This window comes from Herpailurus yagouaroundi, unplaced genomic scaffold (genome assembly GCF_014898765.1).
Source record: "Herpailurus yagouaroundi ecotype Mexico unplaced genomic scaffold, PumYag 29, whole genome shotgun sequence".
Classification (NCBI taxonomy): domain Eukaryota; kingdom Metazoa; phylum Chordata; class Mammalia; order Carnivora; family Felidae; genus Herpailurus; species Herpailurus yagouaroundi.
The window spans coordinates 41,943,216-41,961,100 of NW_024412377.1; the positions used below are offsets into that span (position 1 = coordinate 41,943,216).

At 43.8% G+C, this 17,885-nt stretch overlaps 2 protein-coding genes and 1 long non-coding RNA gene across 4 annotated transcripts in view; 2 read left to right on the forward strand and 1 right to left on the reverse strand.

The window, feature by feature from the left end:
- AFAP1L1 (actin filament associated protein 1 like 1) overlaps positions 1–3,716 on the forward strand; it is a 63,428-nt gene extending 59,712 nt beyond the window's left edge. Inside the window, exon 19 of the mRNA XM_040497271.1 lies at positions 1,893–3,716. Within this exon, the coding sequence (XP_040353205.1) occupies positions 1,893–1,916 (24 nt within the window). The 3' untranslated portion in view covers positions 1,917–3,716. The remainder of the gene's footprint in view (positions 1–1,892) is intronic.
- An 847-nt stretch (positions 3,717–4,563) lies between these two features.
- On the reverse strand, positions 4,564–6,240 carry LOC121044856 (uncharacterized). The gene is made up of 3 exons (XR_005797513.1): positions 5,986–6,240; positions 5,165–5,231; positions 4,564–4,762 (listed from the first exon to the last, which is right to left on the reverse strand). It is a non-coding gene; the product is annotated as an uncharacterized LOC121044856 (long non-coding RNA).
- An 88-nt stretch (positions 6,241–6,328) lies between these two features.
- GRPEL2 (GrpE like 2, mitochondrial) lies at positions 6,329–17,759 on the forward strand. 2 transcript variants are annotated; one of them, XR_005797507.1, is made up of 5 exons: positions 6,329–6,437; positions 9,010–9,163; positions 10,168–10,249; positions 14,056–14,489; positions 17,646–17,759. XR_005797507.1 is itself a non-coding variant. In XM_040497285.1 (4 exons), exons 1-4 carry the CDS (start codon positions 6,361–6,363, stop codon positions 14,418–14,420), a joined length of 678 nt encoding a protein of 225 aa, XP_040353219.1. In that variant the 5' UTR covers positions 6,329–6,360; the 3' UTR covers positions 14,421–17,258. The 2 variants fall into 2 exon arrangements, 1 of the variants encoding a protein (XP_040353219.1); XM_040497285.1 differs by lacking the exon at positions 17,646–17,759 and having other exon boundaries at positions 14,056–17,258.
- The last annotated feature ends 126 nt before the right edge of the window (positions 17,760–17,885 follow it).

Here is a 17,885-nt window from a genome sequence, read left to right on the forward strand (position 1 = left end):
TTTGCTCCGAGAAGGTCCTCAAATCTCGTTCAGTCCCTATTGACTCATTCTTAACACGCAGTCCTAACAAGCTCAGTTTTCTGGTTTCTGAGCCTCCAGTGGGTTTGGGGACAGGAAAGGCCCTGTTTCATAGGTGAGGAAACTGATGATCAGGAAGTGAAGAGACCTGTCCAAGGTTATGCAGGGCATCATTGCAAGAGCTGGGCGGCAAACCCACCTCTTCCAATTCCAAGTCCAGGGCTCCCTCCACGATACTGGCCCACAGTCTGATCATCTTGGGGCCAGCTGTGTTACAGAACTTTTTGGATTTTAGAAAGGTAATACGGTACACAGACTGAGTATGATGAAAAACTCCAACAAATTCTCAGGAGGTCCCCTGTAAGCAAACACGTTAAAAATTTTACAAGGCACATGAATCTTCACCCCCTGTAGAATAAATAGATTATAAACAGCCTCATATCAGTTCAGGTCAGGTTTTGCCACCAGTTCAGTTTGTGCCCAAACACTTTAGAAAAATTTTGGTTTCGGGGGTTTCTGGATTTCAGAACTGGGCGTAAGAAATTGTGGACTTGAAAATCAAACACCCGAGCATTAGGACATAAGATTAGAGAAGTAACCAGCCAGAGGCGAGATCATCTAGACTAGATATCAGCAAACTTTTGCTATAAAGATCCGGATGGTAAATATATGAGAGCCTGTGGACCACAGAGTTTCTTCCAGAATGACTCAGCTCTGCTGTTATAGCAGGAAAGTAGCCACAGACAACATGTAAACAAATGATGGACATGGCCGTGTCCCAGGAAAACTTTATTTATGGACACTGAGGTTTGAATTTCATAAAATCTTCACGTTAAGGAAAACCGCTATTGTTTTGATTTTTTTCCCAAACATTTAAAAATGTGAAAACCATTCTTAGTTGATGGGTGCTACAAAAACATGCAGTGGGCCAGACATGGCCTGTGGGCCAGTTCGCTTCCCTTTGACCCTTGTAAGCCATGGAAAGAACTGTGAATTTTAACATTCTGAAAGTCATTGGCAAGTTCCGGGCAAAAAATTTTTGGAGACGAATTACGTATTTAAAAGACCGTTCTGGAACAATGGTGAGAACTGATAAGGGGACAAGAGAGACCAGTCAGAAGTAGTCGTCTAGATGAGAGATGAGAAAGGTTTGGTGGGGGTGATTTGAAGTGGATGGCTTTGGAGGTAGAGACGAAGGATTTCCTGGTGAGGATGCGGAGGGTGAGGAAAAGAAAGGAATTAAGGTTGATTATTCCTGTCAATGCCCTCGGCAACTGCAGTGTAGATGGTGAACACTGGGGGAAGAGCAGGGTGGGATCGGGGAATCTTCCTAGCAAGAATGTTCGAACCATCCCTGTGAACCCTGGTTCACACCATCACCTCCAGAGCTGGCTAAAAATCCCTTTGCATCATTTAGGGGTAAAAAGCCAATCACTATTGGCCAAGACATCAGTATCCCTCTAAGATGAACCCCTACACAGCTCCAGGGGAAAGAATGGAGCCCTGTGAGCCCCCTGCCTTCACCCTTCCTTACCAAACCGCTTTGGTTTCTCTCTCATCAGCCTCCTCCTCCACACCAAGGTCTGGTGGAACAGCATTAGCGTCAAAAGTTGTCCCCATTCTCCTCTCTATGGGCCTCAGTTTCCTTGTCTGAGAAAGACAAACTTTGTGATATTTGGGCCCCCCTGAAGATGAGCCCCAGTGTGGAGAAATGACTTACCCAAGGCTACAGAGAGAGAGTGAGACTAGGACCCATGGCTCTCTAATCTGGTCCGTGGAGATCTTTATATAATTAGGTGCCGTAGAATGTTTTTATCCTGCAAGTCACATAGAACATTCAGCAAACTGACTCGTCTTGTCTTTCTGTCCTTCAGGAATGGGAAATGAAGAAGACCTAGAGAGAGGGTGAAGATTTCATTCCTAAGGAAAGACGAGATCGCATTGGAAACACTTTTTTCACCAGGAGATGCCAAAAGACTCGAAGTAGCCCCCACTCTCCAGGGCACCCAAAACACCAGCGTTTATCGTCTGCATGATTCTAGGGGATATGGGGAGGGAAGAAGTAGAAGGGAAGAGGGACACGGAGAGTGTCCTTATAACTTCACAGAGGGTGGAAAACGGGTGGAGGGAGACAGAAATCCGCACGGTTGCACAGGTTTCGTGAAACGTCTTTGCCCTCTCTTCCGAAGAAGGAACGAAAGCACACGTGAATAAGTCCCATTCTCAGCATCCCATTCCCAGGCCTCAGGGCAAAGGAAGACAGTGCTGAAGCCAGTGGTACAGCACAGAGACAAGACTTGATCAGCTGATCACACTTGGGCCTACTGGATTCATGCTGGGCATTGCCGACAACCACTGGACAACATAAATAGGCCGAACTATCAATAGAAATTTCCCTGCCTACGTAAAGGTGGACGAAAGCTATAGACAACATGCAAATTCTGCAGTCAGCCCTTTTGTGCCTTACAACCAGGCAGATGCAGCTACCAGAACCCCACAGTGGAGTGGTTTTCATATTAGAGATCGGAGATGCAGCAGGCAAGGGGAGGTTCAGCAGCTGACTTATTTTGAGCTCTTAGCGAGAGTGATGGGAACATTGGTTTCTAACGTCCCCAGGATGCTGCAGGCATTGTAGGGTGGGGCCATTTGTGGTCAGTCAAGTCCTTTACCTATTTCATGTGACACTCAGGCTCCAGGAGCAATGGTTAGAAATCCAAGTGATGCTCTTTATGACTTTATCCTTATTTTGCACTTGGAGGCTCTCCCCGGTCTGCCCTTCTTTATCTGTTGATCAAGTAAAATCATCAGGGAGAATCAGAGGACAGTGGCTCACTTCTGCCATAGTGCCTTTTACTTACACTTGATACTTTTATGGGGAAGCAAGGACCTCAAGTCTGGGGCAGTCTCCTTGCTGTGCCACTCGCTACTTTCTCAACACTATAGGCGCTATCGAGGTCTTTACATTTCCTTCCAAAAACAGGTAAGACCAGTTAACTGTTAAGAGCTCCAAGTTTAGCTCAAGGAGAGAGAAGGGAAATCCCAGAACAGCCTTTGGACACTTTGATGGAGGTCTCACACACTTTACCCTACCTAGGGCTTTACAAACGTGTGCCTTATCCAAACTTTACCACCCTTGGAGACAGCCAGGAGCCAAAATAGGGAAAACAACTCTGACCAAAATCATCCAGCTGGCCAGTGGCAAAGCATAAGGCTTAGGGCTTATGAGCCTGGATCTACACAGGGTTGGGTTTGAGCCCTGCCTCTGCCACTGACCAGCTGGTGACGCTGGGAAAGTCACTCGCCCTCTCTGATTCTTGTTTTCTTTACCTGAAACCCAGGTTAATGGTTCTATTTTCCTCCCAAGACTATTGGGGAGATTCAATGAGAGAATACATGGGAAGCATTTTGCATACTGTCTGAGAAATAAGAAATCCTCAGTCAATAATGGCTTTCATTATTAGCTAGATAACAAATGTCTGACTAAAAATTCTGCGTTCTTTCTACTGAAGAAATGATGTGTATATGGTTATTACAGCCACCAAAAAGCTAAAAGGCAACTAATCCATAACTGACAGTTTGCATCCAGATTCCACTTAAATATCTTCAACGAGAAAGGAGCTCACATCACCTGGATTGTTAATGTTCTTTTTTTTAATGTGGATCCTGGAATGACACCAAGTATTCCAATTACATCCTCAGTGTGTCCTCAGTGTGTTATTTTGGGGTTGAGCATCTCTTCCCACTGATAGATCTTGCGACTCGTTGAGGGGGGAAACACCACAGAATTAATAATAAGCATTTATCGAGTACTCCATGCATCAGGTACTGTGTCAGCCAAGGCCAGCTTCACGGGCACACAACCGGTGCAGTCACAAAGATGAGTAGAGCCCTGAGTTTGGTTTAAGGCGCTGCTATTGCCCTCTTAATAATTTTTTTTAATGTTTATTTTTGAGAGAGAGAGAGACAGCGTGAGCGGGGGAGGAACAGAGAGGAGGGAGACACAGAATCCAAAGCAGGCTCCAGGCTCTGCGCAGTCAGCAGAGAGCCCAGTGCGGGTCTCAAACAAACGGACTGTGAGATCATGACCTGAGTTGAAGACCGACACTTAGCCGACCGAGCCACCCGGGTGCCCCTTTTGCTCTTTAAATTATGTAGCCAGTCCTGGCGTTACCTAATCACTTTTCCAGGCATTATCCCTTTAGTTTGCACTAAAACTCTGTGCAACAGTTTCTGGTATCCCGGTTTTCACAGGTGGGGAAAGTGAAGCACAGAGGGGTTATGTCACTTGCAGGAGCGCACGGCTGGGAGGTGCTGGAGCCAGCAACCCTTCCTCTGAGTTCCAAGGTTCTAATTCCTTCATGTCTTACCCCCCCACCCCCCCACCCCCGAACTGCAGCATTCAGAAGCACACTAGTGCTTAATACCTAGACGAATGAATGGATGCACGTATGCAGCCTTGATGTTAAGTCAATCAGCTAAGAGAGTGCAAACAAAATGGCTAAAGCACAGAGGCCAGTCCTTGTGTGTGAAAATGCCTCGGTTGCCTCAAGGTATAGGCTCACGGCTCTAGGGTGGAGCTGAAGCTCCATCCTTCCCGACCCTGCCCCAAGTGTGGGGACTATCAGATTTCTGACGTCCCTGGATCAGTCGGGGACCCTGAGCAGGTTTACCAACCTCTCGGAGCCTCAGTTTTCTCAAATGTAAAGGGGATCATAATCCCTTCTGCTCCCATGCTGCTCTTCTCCTGAGACGAAAAGGAGACATAAGGTATTGGTTACAACACATTTGAGTTGGGCCTTGGATAGAATATAAAGATGCAAAAGTCTCCAGCTCTGTCCTCAAGGAACTTGCAGACCAGGAGAGAGAAAATCTGACCCAAATAGCTGCAGTACAAGTAAACCATGTTATGGTGAAGATTTAGAATAATGAGGACACACCTCCCATTCCTTAAATAATGTTGTTGTTGTTGTTTTTACCTTGGGGACTGTGCAGTAACTAGTCTAGCAACTCCAAGTGCCCTCAACCCCAATCACCAGTCTATCTTGTCAGTTTTCCATATTAAATCTCTCTCAAATTCTTCCACTTCTTCCTATCTCCACTGACACCAACAATTCATTCATTCAACAAACATCTGGTATGAACCTACCATGTACACCTACTGTACTAGACAGATGTCAGAAATCACAGCTGTGGACCCTCATGAAGCTCAAACGCTAGTTGGGAGAACAGAAAGAAAACAAATGAAATACTAATATGGAAACAAAAACATGCCCAACACACCTAAAAGAGTAGCTACTTCAGATAGGGTGGTTACAAAGGTCTATTAAGGAGTCCCCAGGACAAAATACAGCCCTCCCTTGAATGGACTAGTCCAACAGCTTGTCTCCCTACTTCTCTGCTTAGATCCAGCCATCTGTCATACGGGAGTCAAGGCCACCCGTTACACACGTAAAGGTTTTGTAACATGTTCCCACTGCAATCAGAGTAAGACTCAAGTTCACATTCAACAAAAAAAAATTTGAACTACACCAGGACACTGTTCCACCGTTCATTGGAAATAGACAAGATAATCTCTGCCCTAACGGAGCTCACATTCTAGCGAAGGGAAATGAGAAAACGCATTTTAAAAACATAATAAAGTCAGAAAACAAGGGAATTGGAAGGGGAGAAAGCAGTTAAGAGTGATGCGGGAGTCGGGCTCCAATTTTTTAAATCCCTCGCGTGATCTGTTCCGCTAATTGTGTTGTGTTGCCCCTCTTCCCTCCAATATTTCAGCCCGTTACTCGCAATGTACTCTCCCTATTGACTGGGTCTTTGCAAAAGCTGTTTACCTCTACCTGAACCACCTTCCTCCTCTTTGCATCTACGCATCCTTCAGTTTTCAATTCAACTATTTTTCCCTCTGGGGGCAACTGCCCACACTCGGCCACATCATGTTCCAGGCTTCCGTGACACCACGCCCCTCACCTTTAAACACCGGTCATATTTTGACTTAATGCGTTTGCCTTCGTTTATTGTTTACAACTTTACGTAAGCCCCTTGAGGGTACAGCTGAGATCCCCCGTGTTCCCGGCGGATTTCTCGACGAACACGGAGCTTGAGTCCTACAACAGGAACCCACCCTACGCGCCCCACGCGCGGGGGACCGGAAGTGTCGCGTTCCGTCGGGGACACCGGATGGACACGAGCACGGCGCGCAAAGACAGCCGGAAGTGTGGCGTTCGCGACCCGGACCCTGGGCCGGGAGAGCCCGCGAAGGCTGCCGGGAAGAGTGGCATCTAGCGCGTCTCGTCATTTGGAGCAAGTGCGCTTGCGCTGCCTCCGTCAGCCGGGTTCGGGAATATGGCCGCGCGGTCAGTGTGGGCGGTCCGGCGGCTGGTGCAGCGCCTCCTGGCCTCGAGTGCCGCGTCCGAAGGCAGGTAAGCGAAGCAGGCCGCGAGTGGAGGGTTGAGGGTAGTGCGAGACGAGCGAGCTGGAAGGACGGTTGTGGGCTGGAAGGGCGCGAGCTGATCCACCAAGCTTCTCGGCTGCTCCGATCGGGCGCTCACGGCCCCATTCTACAGAGAAGGAAACTGAGGCACACAGTCGCGCCTTCTTGCCAGGCCAAGGAAGGTGGGAAGAGCGGAGGTCACGTTCCTCGGAGGTGGGAACTCTTCAGCCCCAAGCGTCGATTGAATTGGGGATGTACCTTTCCCGGCCTTTATTCCCAACCTCCCCAGCTAGAGTGTCCGCTGTTAAATTGGGATTCTCCCCGTTGACCCCCTGTGTGCCTCTGGGCCAGTCCCTTCCCTATTATCCCGGCTACACTTTACCTGTCGGTAAAAGGAGGGCGTTGGACTTGGCCTCTCCAAACGGCCCTTCCACCTGCTCCCCAGAGTCTATGAAGTTGCATTTGCTGCTGCTTTTCACCATCGGCTGCGGCACCTTTTATCGATCACTTGTCATGCTGATTGTAGAACTCTATGGGTAGTTCTTTTTATTCTCCCGTTCAATCGAGAAAACTGAGGTTTAGAAAAGTTGAGTAACTTATCCAAACTCAAACACTCCATAATTGTGGAACCCAGCCCCAGATTCAGGGCTCTAGAATCTGCTCTTTTAATTAGTGAGCAGCGTTAATTCTCAGGAACGATTCCGTGTTTAACTGTTTCTTCCTGAGAAAGAATAAAAAAGAGTGAATTGGGGGATGGGTAAGGTTGGACTTCCTGAAGTGTAAATTAAGCCGCGGCGTCCCCGGGAATTTCACATAACTATTTGTCACCTTTTTATCTTAACACACCTGACCTAGCTAGCACCCTGCCCTAGCACCCGGGTGTGAGGTTGAATTCAGGGTTTCCGGCTTTTTTTTTTTTTTTTTTTTTTAAGTCTTTTTGGCAGTTTGTGATGTAGGTACTGGCCAGAAGAAGAAAGTTTCCTTCTGATAAAATTTCCCCTCCATTTCTGAAGCAGGAGGAATTGAGGGGATCAGCCTCAACTCTCCTCTTCAGACTTGGGCTTTGGCCATATTCTCTCTCTCTCTCTCTTTTTTTTGGCCATTTTCTCTTTAAACTAGCCCTGGGAGTATTTTGACCTAATTTCAATTGGATAAATGTAGGTTTGTTAGGGGGTTAGGAGAAAGGAGGTATTTCACCCTGTGTGATTTGCCCCAGATCTATGGTGATCATATTTTCTGAACCAAAAATGGAGAAACCATATATAATCTGACACCAGATTGTAATAGCAGAGCCCAGTCCTGGCCTGGAAGGAAAGTCTGGAACATAAAAGTCATCTTGCCCATAGCTTTATACTGAATGTTCCCTCTCCCTTTCTTGACGCAAACTCCTTTTCCCCCTTTAAATCTTTGCGTGGATGTCACCCCAGTGACTGCCCTTCATTATATGCCAGTTTATATATGTAAACTGTTTGTTTTAAAGACCTCTGTGCTCATGGGTTGGTTTTTATTGATGACTTTACTTCAAGTCAAATTATGAGCATCCAGGAGGTGTAATGGAAACTTCCTTGAAGGAGGAGTCAGAACTGCTACAATCCAAGATTTATAAAGTAGCCCCTGCTCTAAATGTCTTTCTTTGTAAACAACTGTATGTCAGACATTTGAGCTGTACCAAATTCCAGATTACAAACATGATTGAATACAAAGATCTGTTTTATTCACCTGTTTTTAGTGCACCCGCTGGAATGTATAGTGTTTTATAAGTATTTAATTGACGTGATTTTACAGAGAAGTGGGTTCCCAACTCAGAATTTCCCCTAACACAGGTTTTCTTCCATAAAAGCCCTACTTAGGCACTTGTGGTCAAGAAAGCTTTAGAATTCTAGGCCTAACTCCAGTTTGACACAGTCCCTTTACTAGGCTTAATTTTCTCCATTTGTGAAATGAAGGATTGAATCAGAAATGTATGGCTTTGTGTTTTGAATTCCTGCTTCTGATACTGCCCTGCTGGTTCTGGGTATAGAACTTGGTTTCCTCTTGCTGAGTTTTGTGTCCCCACTTCTGGCTATTTCTGCTGCCTTGTGTTCAGTACCGTGGTTCAGCTGAATACTAGCTGTGTGATCTTAAGCAAGTCATAAGCCTCTCTGAGCCTCAGTTTTCTCATTTATACAGTTGAGGTGATAATACTATTTCTCTCACACTCTGTGAGGTGAAAATAAAACCCGACTTAGTAAGCCCTTTATTTATTCATTTTAATGTTTCTTTATTTTTGAGAGAGAGACCGAGTTGGGGGGGTGGGGGGAAGGGGCAGAGAGGCAGAGAGAGAGGGAGACACAGAATCCAAAGCAGGCTCCAGGCTCCAAGCTGTCAGCACAGAGCCCGACGCAGGGCTCGAACCCACAAACCATGAGATCATGACCTGAGCCAAAGTCAGATGCTCAGCCAACTGAGCCACCCAGGCGCCCCTTAGTTAGCCCTTTATAAGCGATCACAGAGGGACTGAGGGCACTTTGGCTTTTTGTGATAGCATTTTTTCATCATGTGCCACCTCCCTCCCCCTTTAGGGGATGGCTGCATCCTTTCAGCACCGCCACCCAGAGAACTGCTGGAGAGGACTGCAGTTCTGAGGACCCTCCCGATGACCTTGGGCCCTCTCTTGCAGAACGAGCCTTAAAGCTTAAAGCTGTGAAACTGGAGAAAGAAGTCCAGGACTTAACAGTGAGTAGATTTTATCTGTTCTTCACATCCTCTCTCTGGTTTAATATCTGCATAAAGTTTTCATGTCAGTTTTTTCAATTAAATTTCCTCTGATTGGCTCTTTACCTCTCACCCCACCTCCACCCTCTTGCTAGGTGTGTTAGGCAACATAGTCTATAGTCATTTAAAAACCTGTTGTGTCACAGTACTTAGATACCTAATGTTGTGGTAGCTTCAGAGGAGGTACAGTGCCTGGCGTGTAGTAAAACTCAATAGATACTTGTTGAATGAATGACGTCGCTTATCATTTTACTCTGCCGATCAGACTGCATCCGGTATACTCACCCGGTACTGGGTTGACAAACACACTTTGAGGGTGATAATTAGAGTAGTTCCAAAGCAAGACCACCCAGAATAGTGAGGAGGTAGGAAAGCATGTCTTAGGAGAGCAATTAAAGGAATCAAAGATTGTAAGAATGAAAGAGGAAGAGATTAAAGGAGCTAAACATACCGTTGTCCTAGAGTTCAGTTCAATGAATGAAAGAGGGTGGCAGTATCGGCTGAGTGTGAAAAGGGAAGCTTTCTCTCAAGATAATGAGCTTGAAAAGCAAGTGTTCAGAGTAGGAGGCTAAATGACAGTCTGTCAAGGCTGCTATAAAGAGTAGGTTCCTGGGGCGCCTGGTTGCCTCAGTTGGTTGAGTGTCTGACTTATTTTGGCTCGGGTCATGATCTCACGGTTCGTGGGATTGAGCCCCGATTCAGGCTCTACACTGATAGCACGGAGCCTGCTTAGGATTCTGTCTCTGTCTCTCTCTCTCTCAAAATAAAGAAATAGACACAAACACAAGAGAGTAGCTTCCTGCCTTGGCTGGGGATTTGGAGTAGTTGATCTAAGATTCCTACAGTTCCTCATTTTTTTTAATAAAAATCAGTCACAAGGGTGAAGGTTGTAAAGGTAGCAAAAACACTCTTTTCCACCAGCAAGCATGTTTTCTGATCATTTTCACTTTGCTTTTGGTGTTCAGATGAGATACCAGAGAGCTGTAGCTGATGGTGAAAACATAAGGCGGCGAACCCAGAGATGTGTAGAAGATGCCAAGATATTTGGTGAGAGATTTATTCACGATAAAAATTCAAATGCCTTTCAGTTTAAGGATGCTTACTAGCAGTTTTGCAAACTGAACATAGTAAACAACACAGCTGCATCCTAAACCAGTCCCTACCCTGCTCTTGTACCCTTGCCATATGCTTTCTGAAATGTTTATTGGGAATGTTGCCACGTGAACCATTTGCTACAATAATGCTTGCTTTCGTTTTAACCAAAACCTTTGTTATTTTATTTTTCAAGCACGTACGCGTAACATCCTGGGCCTTCTACATTCAATTCTGTTTGACTCGTTAATGAAGAAGTGAATCATTAAGATGTTCAGAGGAGAATCCAGAGAGCAAGATGCATGAGTAATCAGGCATATTAAAATTTTCTTGGTAGAAGCAAAATTACTCTAGATCCATAGAGCAGTAATCAACTGTATCTCCACCAATTTTCACTACTATGGGCAATAACCATTTGCCTTACCATTAGTATTTACAACTTACTAAGTTATAAAATAGCTCAAAGACGTATGGAAGCAGATTAACTCTGGAAGTTATGCTAGATTACATCTGTTTTTTCATTGATGACTGAAAAAGGTTTTTTGGTCCAATTTAAAGTCTTTCTTGGGGCTCCTGGGTGGCTCAGTCAGTAAAGCATCCGACTTCAGCTCAGGTCATGATCTCAGGTCATGATCTCACTGTTTGTGGGTTCGAGCCTCACATCGGGCTCTGTGCTGACAGCTCAGAGCCTGGAGCCTGCTTCGGATTCTGTGTCTCCTTCTGTCTCTGCCCCTCCTCCACTCCTCTGTCTGTCTCTCAAAAATAAACAAACATTAAAAAAATTTTTTTTTTCTTAAGTCAGAGGCACCTGGCTGGCTCAGTCAGTGTAGCATGCAGCTTTTAATTTTGGGGTTGTAAGCTCGAGCCCCACATTGGGTACAGAGATTATTTAAAAATAAAATCTTAAAAATATATCCATATGAAGGCTGCACATTTAAAAAATATAAAAAATAAAGTCTTTCAGAAGTATTTCTCTGAACACACAACATCTTGTTCCAGATATGTTCATGAAAGTGTTAGTAGAGGGCAAATCTGTGATTACTTGAGATGCTCACAATTTCATACAGACCATTGTACTTTCACTGCACATAGAATGAAGGTGCTTGAGGGGCCCTTGGGTCCTTTCTAGTACAATCTTCTCTTGTAGGTGAGCTGAAAAAAATTAATTGGTGACAGATAGAGGCATGAGTCCATTGTCTCCTGACCGCCAGTCTATTATTCATTCCCCTGTATCACATTACCTCCTGTTCTCTTCATTTATCTGCTGTTTGTGCATAGGATTCGCTTCATTCCTGTCCTGTCCATTCATTCCCCTATTCAAACCCTAGTGCTTTGGCATAGCCTTCTGCTTCTCATTCAGTGCTATGGACATCACGTTTCAAGGCTTTGAGTATTAGCTAAGGACTGACCCCCAGATTGTATCACTGATAATTTCATCCACGTTTTAGTGTCTTACTTCCAACTGTCAGGGCAGGGCTTAGCAAACTACAGCCTATAGGCCAAGCCTGCGACCTGTTAGTCAATAAATATAGTTCTGAATTTCATTGTTAAAAATTGGGGGAATTTATTGTCTCTTGTTAAATGATCACCTACATAAGATCCTTGGGTTTTTTCCGTCTTGTCCCACAAAGCCTAAAATATTTATATATGGCCCTTAATAGGAAGAGTTTGCTGACTTTGAGCTACAAGGAATTTCTGTAGCAAATAAACCAACTGTGGTACCTGGGGAAGACTTCTAGCCTGCTTGAGGGGTGCAGGGTAAGTTGTCTTATCAGAAGTCAGGCTGTGATGAGTTTGGAACGGACTTCCATCAGTTTCCTCAAGACTTGATAAGGTTCCTAGGAACAAGCAAATATTTAGCTAAACCATAAAATAGTTTGGTAATCTATTAATTTATGGCGCAAAATGTGTCTAGCAATATGCCTGCCACATAAGTCATTTGCCTGGATCATTTCCTCCTAGTGGCCAGGAATATTAGAAAAATTGAAGATTGCTCAGGAAGTCTGGAGGTAGAAACACAGTAGAAAGCTTTTAGTATGGAACACAGCATGATGACTCCTTCCAGGGATTGCTTTGCCTCAATAACTCACCTTCTCTTAACAGATCATAAAGATTCTCCCCCACCCGCAAGAAATGATGTAGACACCAGCTTCCTTTTGAAGTAACAATAATGAGAATAGAATCGGAGTGTGGACCCCACACTATATAAACAAGAGAACCTGGGCTTCTATTTTCCCAAATGCTTACAACTTGATTGAACAGAAGCCGGGGTTCTTTGTACCATGTCAATGTACAGTCATCCCAGAAGCTTAGAGCTTTCAAAATTCTATTAGAGTGTATGTCTTCTTTTAATAGTCAGGGCATGCTTTGGATACCCCTGGTTGATGTTTATGAGACATTCTTTTCTCATTGGTGTTCTGATCTAATCGGCATACTTTTCAGGCCTTCGGCTAATCTCTTCTACCTTTTCAACTGATTTCATTAATAGCCATTAATATTTACGGCTGCCATCCCTGATGGAGGTGAGGGAAGTATCTTGTGGTACTCTGATCACACCGAGTCTGGTACCCTGGAAGTGCCTCCTGGTTTTACCCTTTTCCTCTCCTTCACCTCCTCCTACTCCAGACCGGGTCACACCAGCTGATTCCTTCACGTGGCTCTCCTATTTCTTGTATCTTCTCTTCCTGCCCATCTGTCATGCCCCCAGCACCCCAGATCCATTTTGTATGTTATTATTAGACTAATTTGAATCATTTTATACTTGTTTTGCTCAAGATACTATAGTGAATCTCTGTCACCCAGAAGTTAAAGATAGAATCCTTACCTCTGTCAGTTATTCTTCTAGAATCTAGGCAGTAAGTCTGGGGAATCTCTTCTCTGTCATCTCTTTTATTGCTTCCCTGTGGCTGAGCTTCCTTTTTATCTCTGAGTATGGTTAAACTGGCTATCTGTTACGACACATGGCCTTAAAACTGCCCCTGGATTAAAACCAGAATGGAGTCTTTCACCCTTACCATTGCTTTGCTGTTATGATAGATACCTGTAATGATGACATTCCTTATCATTTCTGTAAGAAAAATCAAGATGCGGCATTGGGAGTAATGAGATTTCTCAACAACTGAATTTAGTTTCAGAACAGTTTTTGTGACTGAAAAGGTTAAGCAAGTTTCATGGCCCATCTCCAGCAAGTATACGTAACTTCGCAGCAGGCAGTTGAAGACTCACCTCACCTACGGAGTATCTTACTTTCCTGCTCCTCTTTAGCCGATTCTCAACAACCATTCTTGAATCTCCCTTAGCATGGTCTTACCAAATAATTTTTGTATTATTGCCCCCTGCCCCATGACATACTCATGTCTTATCCCTATTGAGAGTGCATGCCTTAGCAAAATTGAGACGTGAGAATTTTCAAAATGTACATAACTTAATATTAAAGGTGAATAGCAACAAAAATACAAGAAGCATTGACCAGGTTTTTAAAAGACAGGTTTCTGATCTTCCCGTGTGTAGTCTTACCTAGGTCTTAGATTCTAACCATCTTCCCCATTTCCTGGTAGGCTTCCCGGTCATATGCCTTCCCAGAGAAACACTGGTTTGTCAGTTGGGTTCAGGTGGTAATTGTTGATCCTTGAGTCCTGTGTGGCAATCTTCCTACTTCTGGGGTGCCCAGTAGGCTAGCCCTTATGTGGGCCTTCCCCATACCCCACCCCCAAAAGCAAAGTGATTTCCTCACAAACAATAACAGTGTGTGGTTTCTCTAGGAATTCAGAGTTTCTGTAAGGACTTGGTAGAGGTGGCAGACATTTTGGAGAAGACTACAGAGTACATTTCTGAAGAAACAGAGCCTGGGGACCAGAAGCTCACTCTGGAGAAGATCTTCCGAGGGTTATCACTTTTAGAAGCAAAGCTGAAAAGTGTGTTTGCCAAACATGGCCTAGAGAAGATGACACCCATCGGTGACAAATACGACCCTCATGAGCATGAACTCATCTGTCACGTGCCCGCTGGCGTTGGGGTACAGCCCGGCACTGTGGCATTAGTAAGGCAAGATGGCTACAAGCTTCATGGCCGCACCATTAGACTTGCCCAGGTGGAAGTGGCCGTGGAGTCTCAGAGAAGACTATGAAAGGACCATGAGGAACTGGATGTTCTCCCAGAGTACAGTCACCTGTGTTTCCTTTATTTATTAAACTAGGTTTGTATTGTACATGAGGTACTTCATGTGATCTGTTTTGGATTTAGTCATATTGGCTTTATTTCTAAAATACTCTACGGATTTAATGTGACCTATGTGGTCTCATCAGAAGTCTTGCCATTGGGCATTTGAACAATGTGACAAGTGATCCTGTGGCCTTTGTCCAAATCTGTTTAAGAAAATTATTTTAAAATTGGTACTCTGATGACTATCAATTGAAAATCTTTTTAAAAGATGGAAACGAGGATATGTTTATGTATTTTCAGCTAAATGTTTCTTTCTAATGGTCTCTGTAACAGGAATTGTATAGGATCTGTTATTTCGTGGGAAAAGGAGATGGTAGGGATTGATTCAACGTCTGGGTACTTAGATGCTAAAGCTGTATAGAGTTACATGAATTTAGATCGTTTGGGTTGATTTTTATACACATAGATTTTTTTTTTTTTAGGACTTCCCCTTGTTATTTTTCTTTTAGCCACCTTTTGTCCTTGTAGTCCCCACCAGGTGGGCCATATTCACACTCATTGTCCCTTTCCAGTTCCCGTTTATAAGGGCTAATTAAGGCCAAGGCAAGACTTGGAAGGCAAGGAGTATCAAGAAATTCAAGATACGAGGTCCCTTTCAAGCAAGTATGACCAAGAAACGTTGTGCTGTCTTTGCTGATTTACCTTCAAATTTTCAGCCTCCCTGGGTATATAATCATTTCATTGTAACTGAAGCAGCACCCATAGCCAATGATCCAAGTTGGTCTGTATAAGTAATTTACCTACAGCTTTTGTCTCCACTAGCCCTTAAATCTTCCACTTCGTCAAATTTGCTTTATCATCCTTTATTAGATTATGCAGGGAGGTGGTCAGGACAAAAATAGGTTCCTACAATTTCTCATTTCATTTAGTTATGCTGATTTTTTTTTTTTTTTTTTTTTGGTACTCACAAATCACTACCTCTCTCACACTGATAAACTTTGTTTTCTAGTTTTTGTTTGTCTTATGTCACATGTATTAATATCTAGCTGGAGTTAGTGAGACTGTGTGGTTTTGTTTGTTTGTTTTTTCTAGTCTTACTTATACCTGGTGCTCTGTAACAGATTTGGTCAGTAAATAAGTGAATGAATGACCTATGAATCAGACTTTAGAAAGGAGGTCAGTTATGGATTTGTAATGTTAGAAGAGGCCTTAATGATGATCTCATCTCACCCTTTCAGCTTCTTAAGAATGAAGACATCTTTTAAGAACTGGACTCAAAAATGTCTAAAACCAGTAAACTGAATTTCTGTGAGGACTTGAATAAGGAATAACTAGATACTAACTTTAATCATTTAAGCTTCAACAGTTCTGTAATGAACGTGCAAGTGTGTCCGCAGCAAACAAATGTCGTTGGAGGTCCAGATTGCATGGGTTCAGGTTTTTACGTCGGTTACCCATAAAGTAAATCCATTTCTAGAACTTTATGACCCCATTCCGTGGAGTGGTAAAAGTTATCCTCTTAGACATCATAGATGGTTCTAGCACACTCCGCACATATCAATAAAACCATCCCCCAATGGGCCCTGCCATCTCCACCAGAATTAGACACTTAAAAAAAAAATAAATAAAAAGCAAGTACATGCTTTTAAGAAGCAAACAAAAGACTGGTGTAAGATTTTTAAAACCAGAACCGCTTTCTGCTTTCCACTAAGTACGTACTATAAACTTAATGAGCATCAGAGTTCACAATAAGAACTGGATTTTTTTGCCTTCATTCCTTTGAGATTGACCGATGGTGACAAGAAAAGGAGCCGATGACAATTACCTAGGCTTCCATGAGTTACGAGCTGTCATTAATCAGTGATTTAGAACCACAATAATTTTAGGTATGGCATGTTCCAAGTACTTCAAGAGTTTTCTAATATTCCTTGCAACCTCCCGTTTTAGCAAGTAGATTGAGGAGAATTTTAGATTTTTTTGTTATTCAGTAGTTACGCAGACTTAAAAGTGTAAATTTAGAAGATGGGGCTATAACAGTAAGAATCTCAAAAAGTTGGGCTTTGGGGAGCCAGAGCAGCATAAGAGAGCAGGGGCTCTGCAGGCATTGGCTTGAATGTAAATCCCAGCCCAGTCTGTCACCTTGGGCCCCAGTCATCTCACCCTCCAGAGCCTGCTTCCTCGTTTGTACAATGATTACAATTCTCTCGCAGTACTGTGAGGATTGGATGAAATGTGTAAACTGTCTACTACAGTAGGCCCTCAAATATTTATTTTTATTACTTTTTATTATATATGTGGTTTTGCCTCTGTTTTTATAGCTGCCCTAAAGTCTAAGGAAAAGGGAAGGCTGGTTAAGTGATGCTTTTCTATAAAAAATTGTAGTTTAATCAATCACAGTGACTTGTTTTCCTGCCAGCTTCATTTTTTTCTGTTGTTGTTGTTTTTTTTTAAACATAAATCCACACTTTCAGACTGAAGGAGCAAGAAAATTGTGTCAGTGCTCTTATTATTTTCATCTTGACGGGAAAGCGAAAAGACATTGTAGGCCTGCAGTTGTGTAAGGAAGCTTTGGCTCACTTGAAGAGGGGATCTTGGTGTTTTAGTACGTACAGTCTAACAGTCTACAAATCTTTTACAGATTGTCTTCTCGGCCATAAGGGAATCAGTTTGATACTGATAAATTAATTGGTGCTCTTTCATGGCAAAGGATTTGATAAGTGAAGAAAGGGTCTTGAACACTAAAGCAAATTAAATAGGGATATTCAGAAGCAACTTCAATAAAACCTGAGTTGATGTAACCGCAGATCATGTGTTTAGTGTGTTTGTCTGCCTAAATGTTGACATTATGGCCACCGCATTGATTGTAGACCCATCTTGGTGATGCACCGTTGAGGTTCCTTGAGATCTCACAGCAGCCCAGCTATGTGCATGCAGTGAGATGCAGGCATCACACACCCTGCCTTGGGGTTGAAGTCTTACCTGTTTTCCTGCTTCCTTCCCTTGCTTCATTCTGATTTCTCCGTATTTCTTAGATCTGGACTCCTGCTTCTGCCTTCCTCTCTGTCATTGCCTTATTTTCTTATGCGTGTTTCTTGGTTCTAATTGTATTATCTGCTTCGGCCGCTTCACTTGCTAGGCTTCTGATCCTCCCAACCAGATTACTAACATGTGGCCTCATTCTGACTTTCAGCTTCACGAGTTCTTGCCAAGCTCTACCTGGCTTTGTCCATACATCTGCTCAACTGGTTTCCACATACCTGGCCTGGCTGAGTGGCCCTTCACTCTTAGAGCTCAGCCATCAACTTAAGAGCAAACTGAAGGGCTTGTGAAGTGGAATGGGCCCTAGCTGAGCTTTCAGCTGATAGCCAACACCGTCTTGCCAGGCCTCTTGGGGAGCCATTTTGAAAGTGGATCCTCCAGCCCCTAGTGG

Excerpts from the sequence above, each read along its gene's own strand:
- GRPEL2 (XM_040497285.1), top strand. The coding sequence starts at position 6,361 with ATGGCCGCGCGGTCAGTGTGGGCGGTCCGGCGGCTGGTGCAGCGCCTC. Across the intron at positions 6,438-9,009 it reads AGTGCCGCGTCCGAAGGCAG|GGGATGGCTGCATCCTTTCA; the intron begins GTAAGCGAAGCA and ends CTCCCCCTTTAG. Across the intron at positions 10,250-14,055 it reads AGAAGATGCCAAGATATTTG|GAATTCAGAGTTTCTGTAAG; the intron begins GTGAGAGATTTA and ends TGGTTTCTCTAG.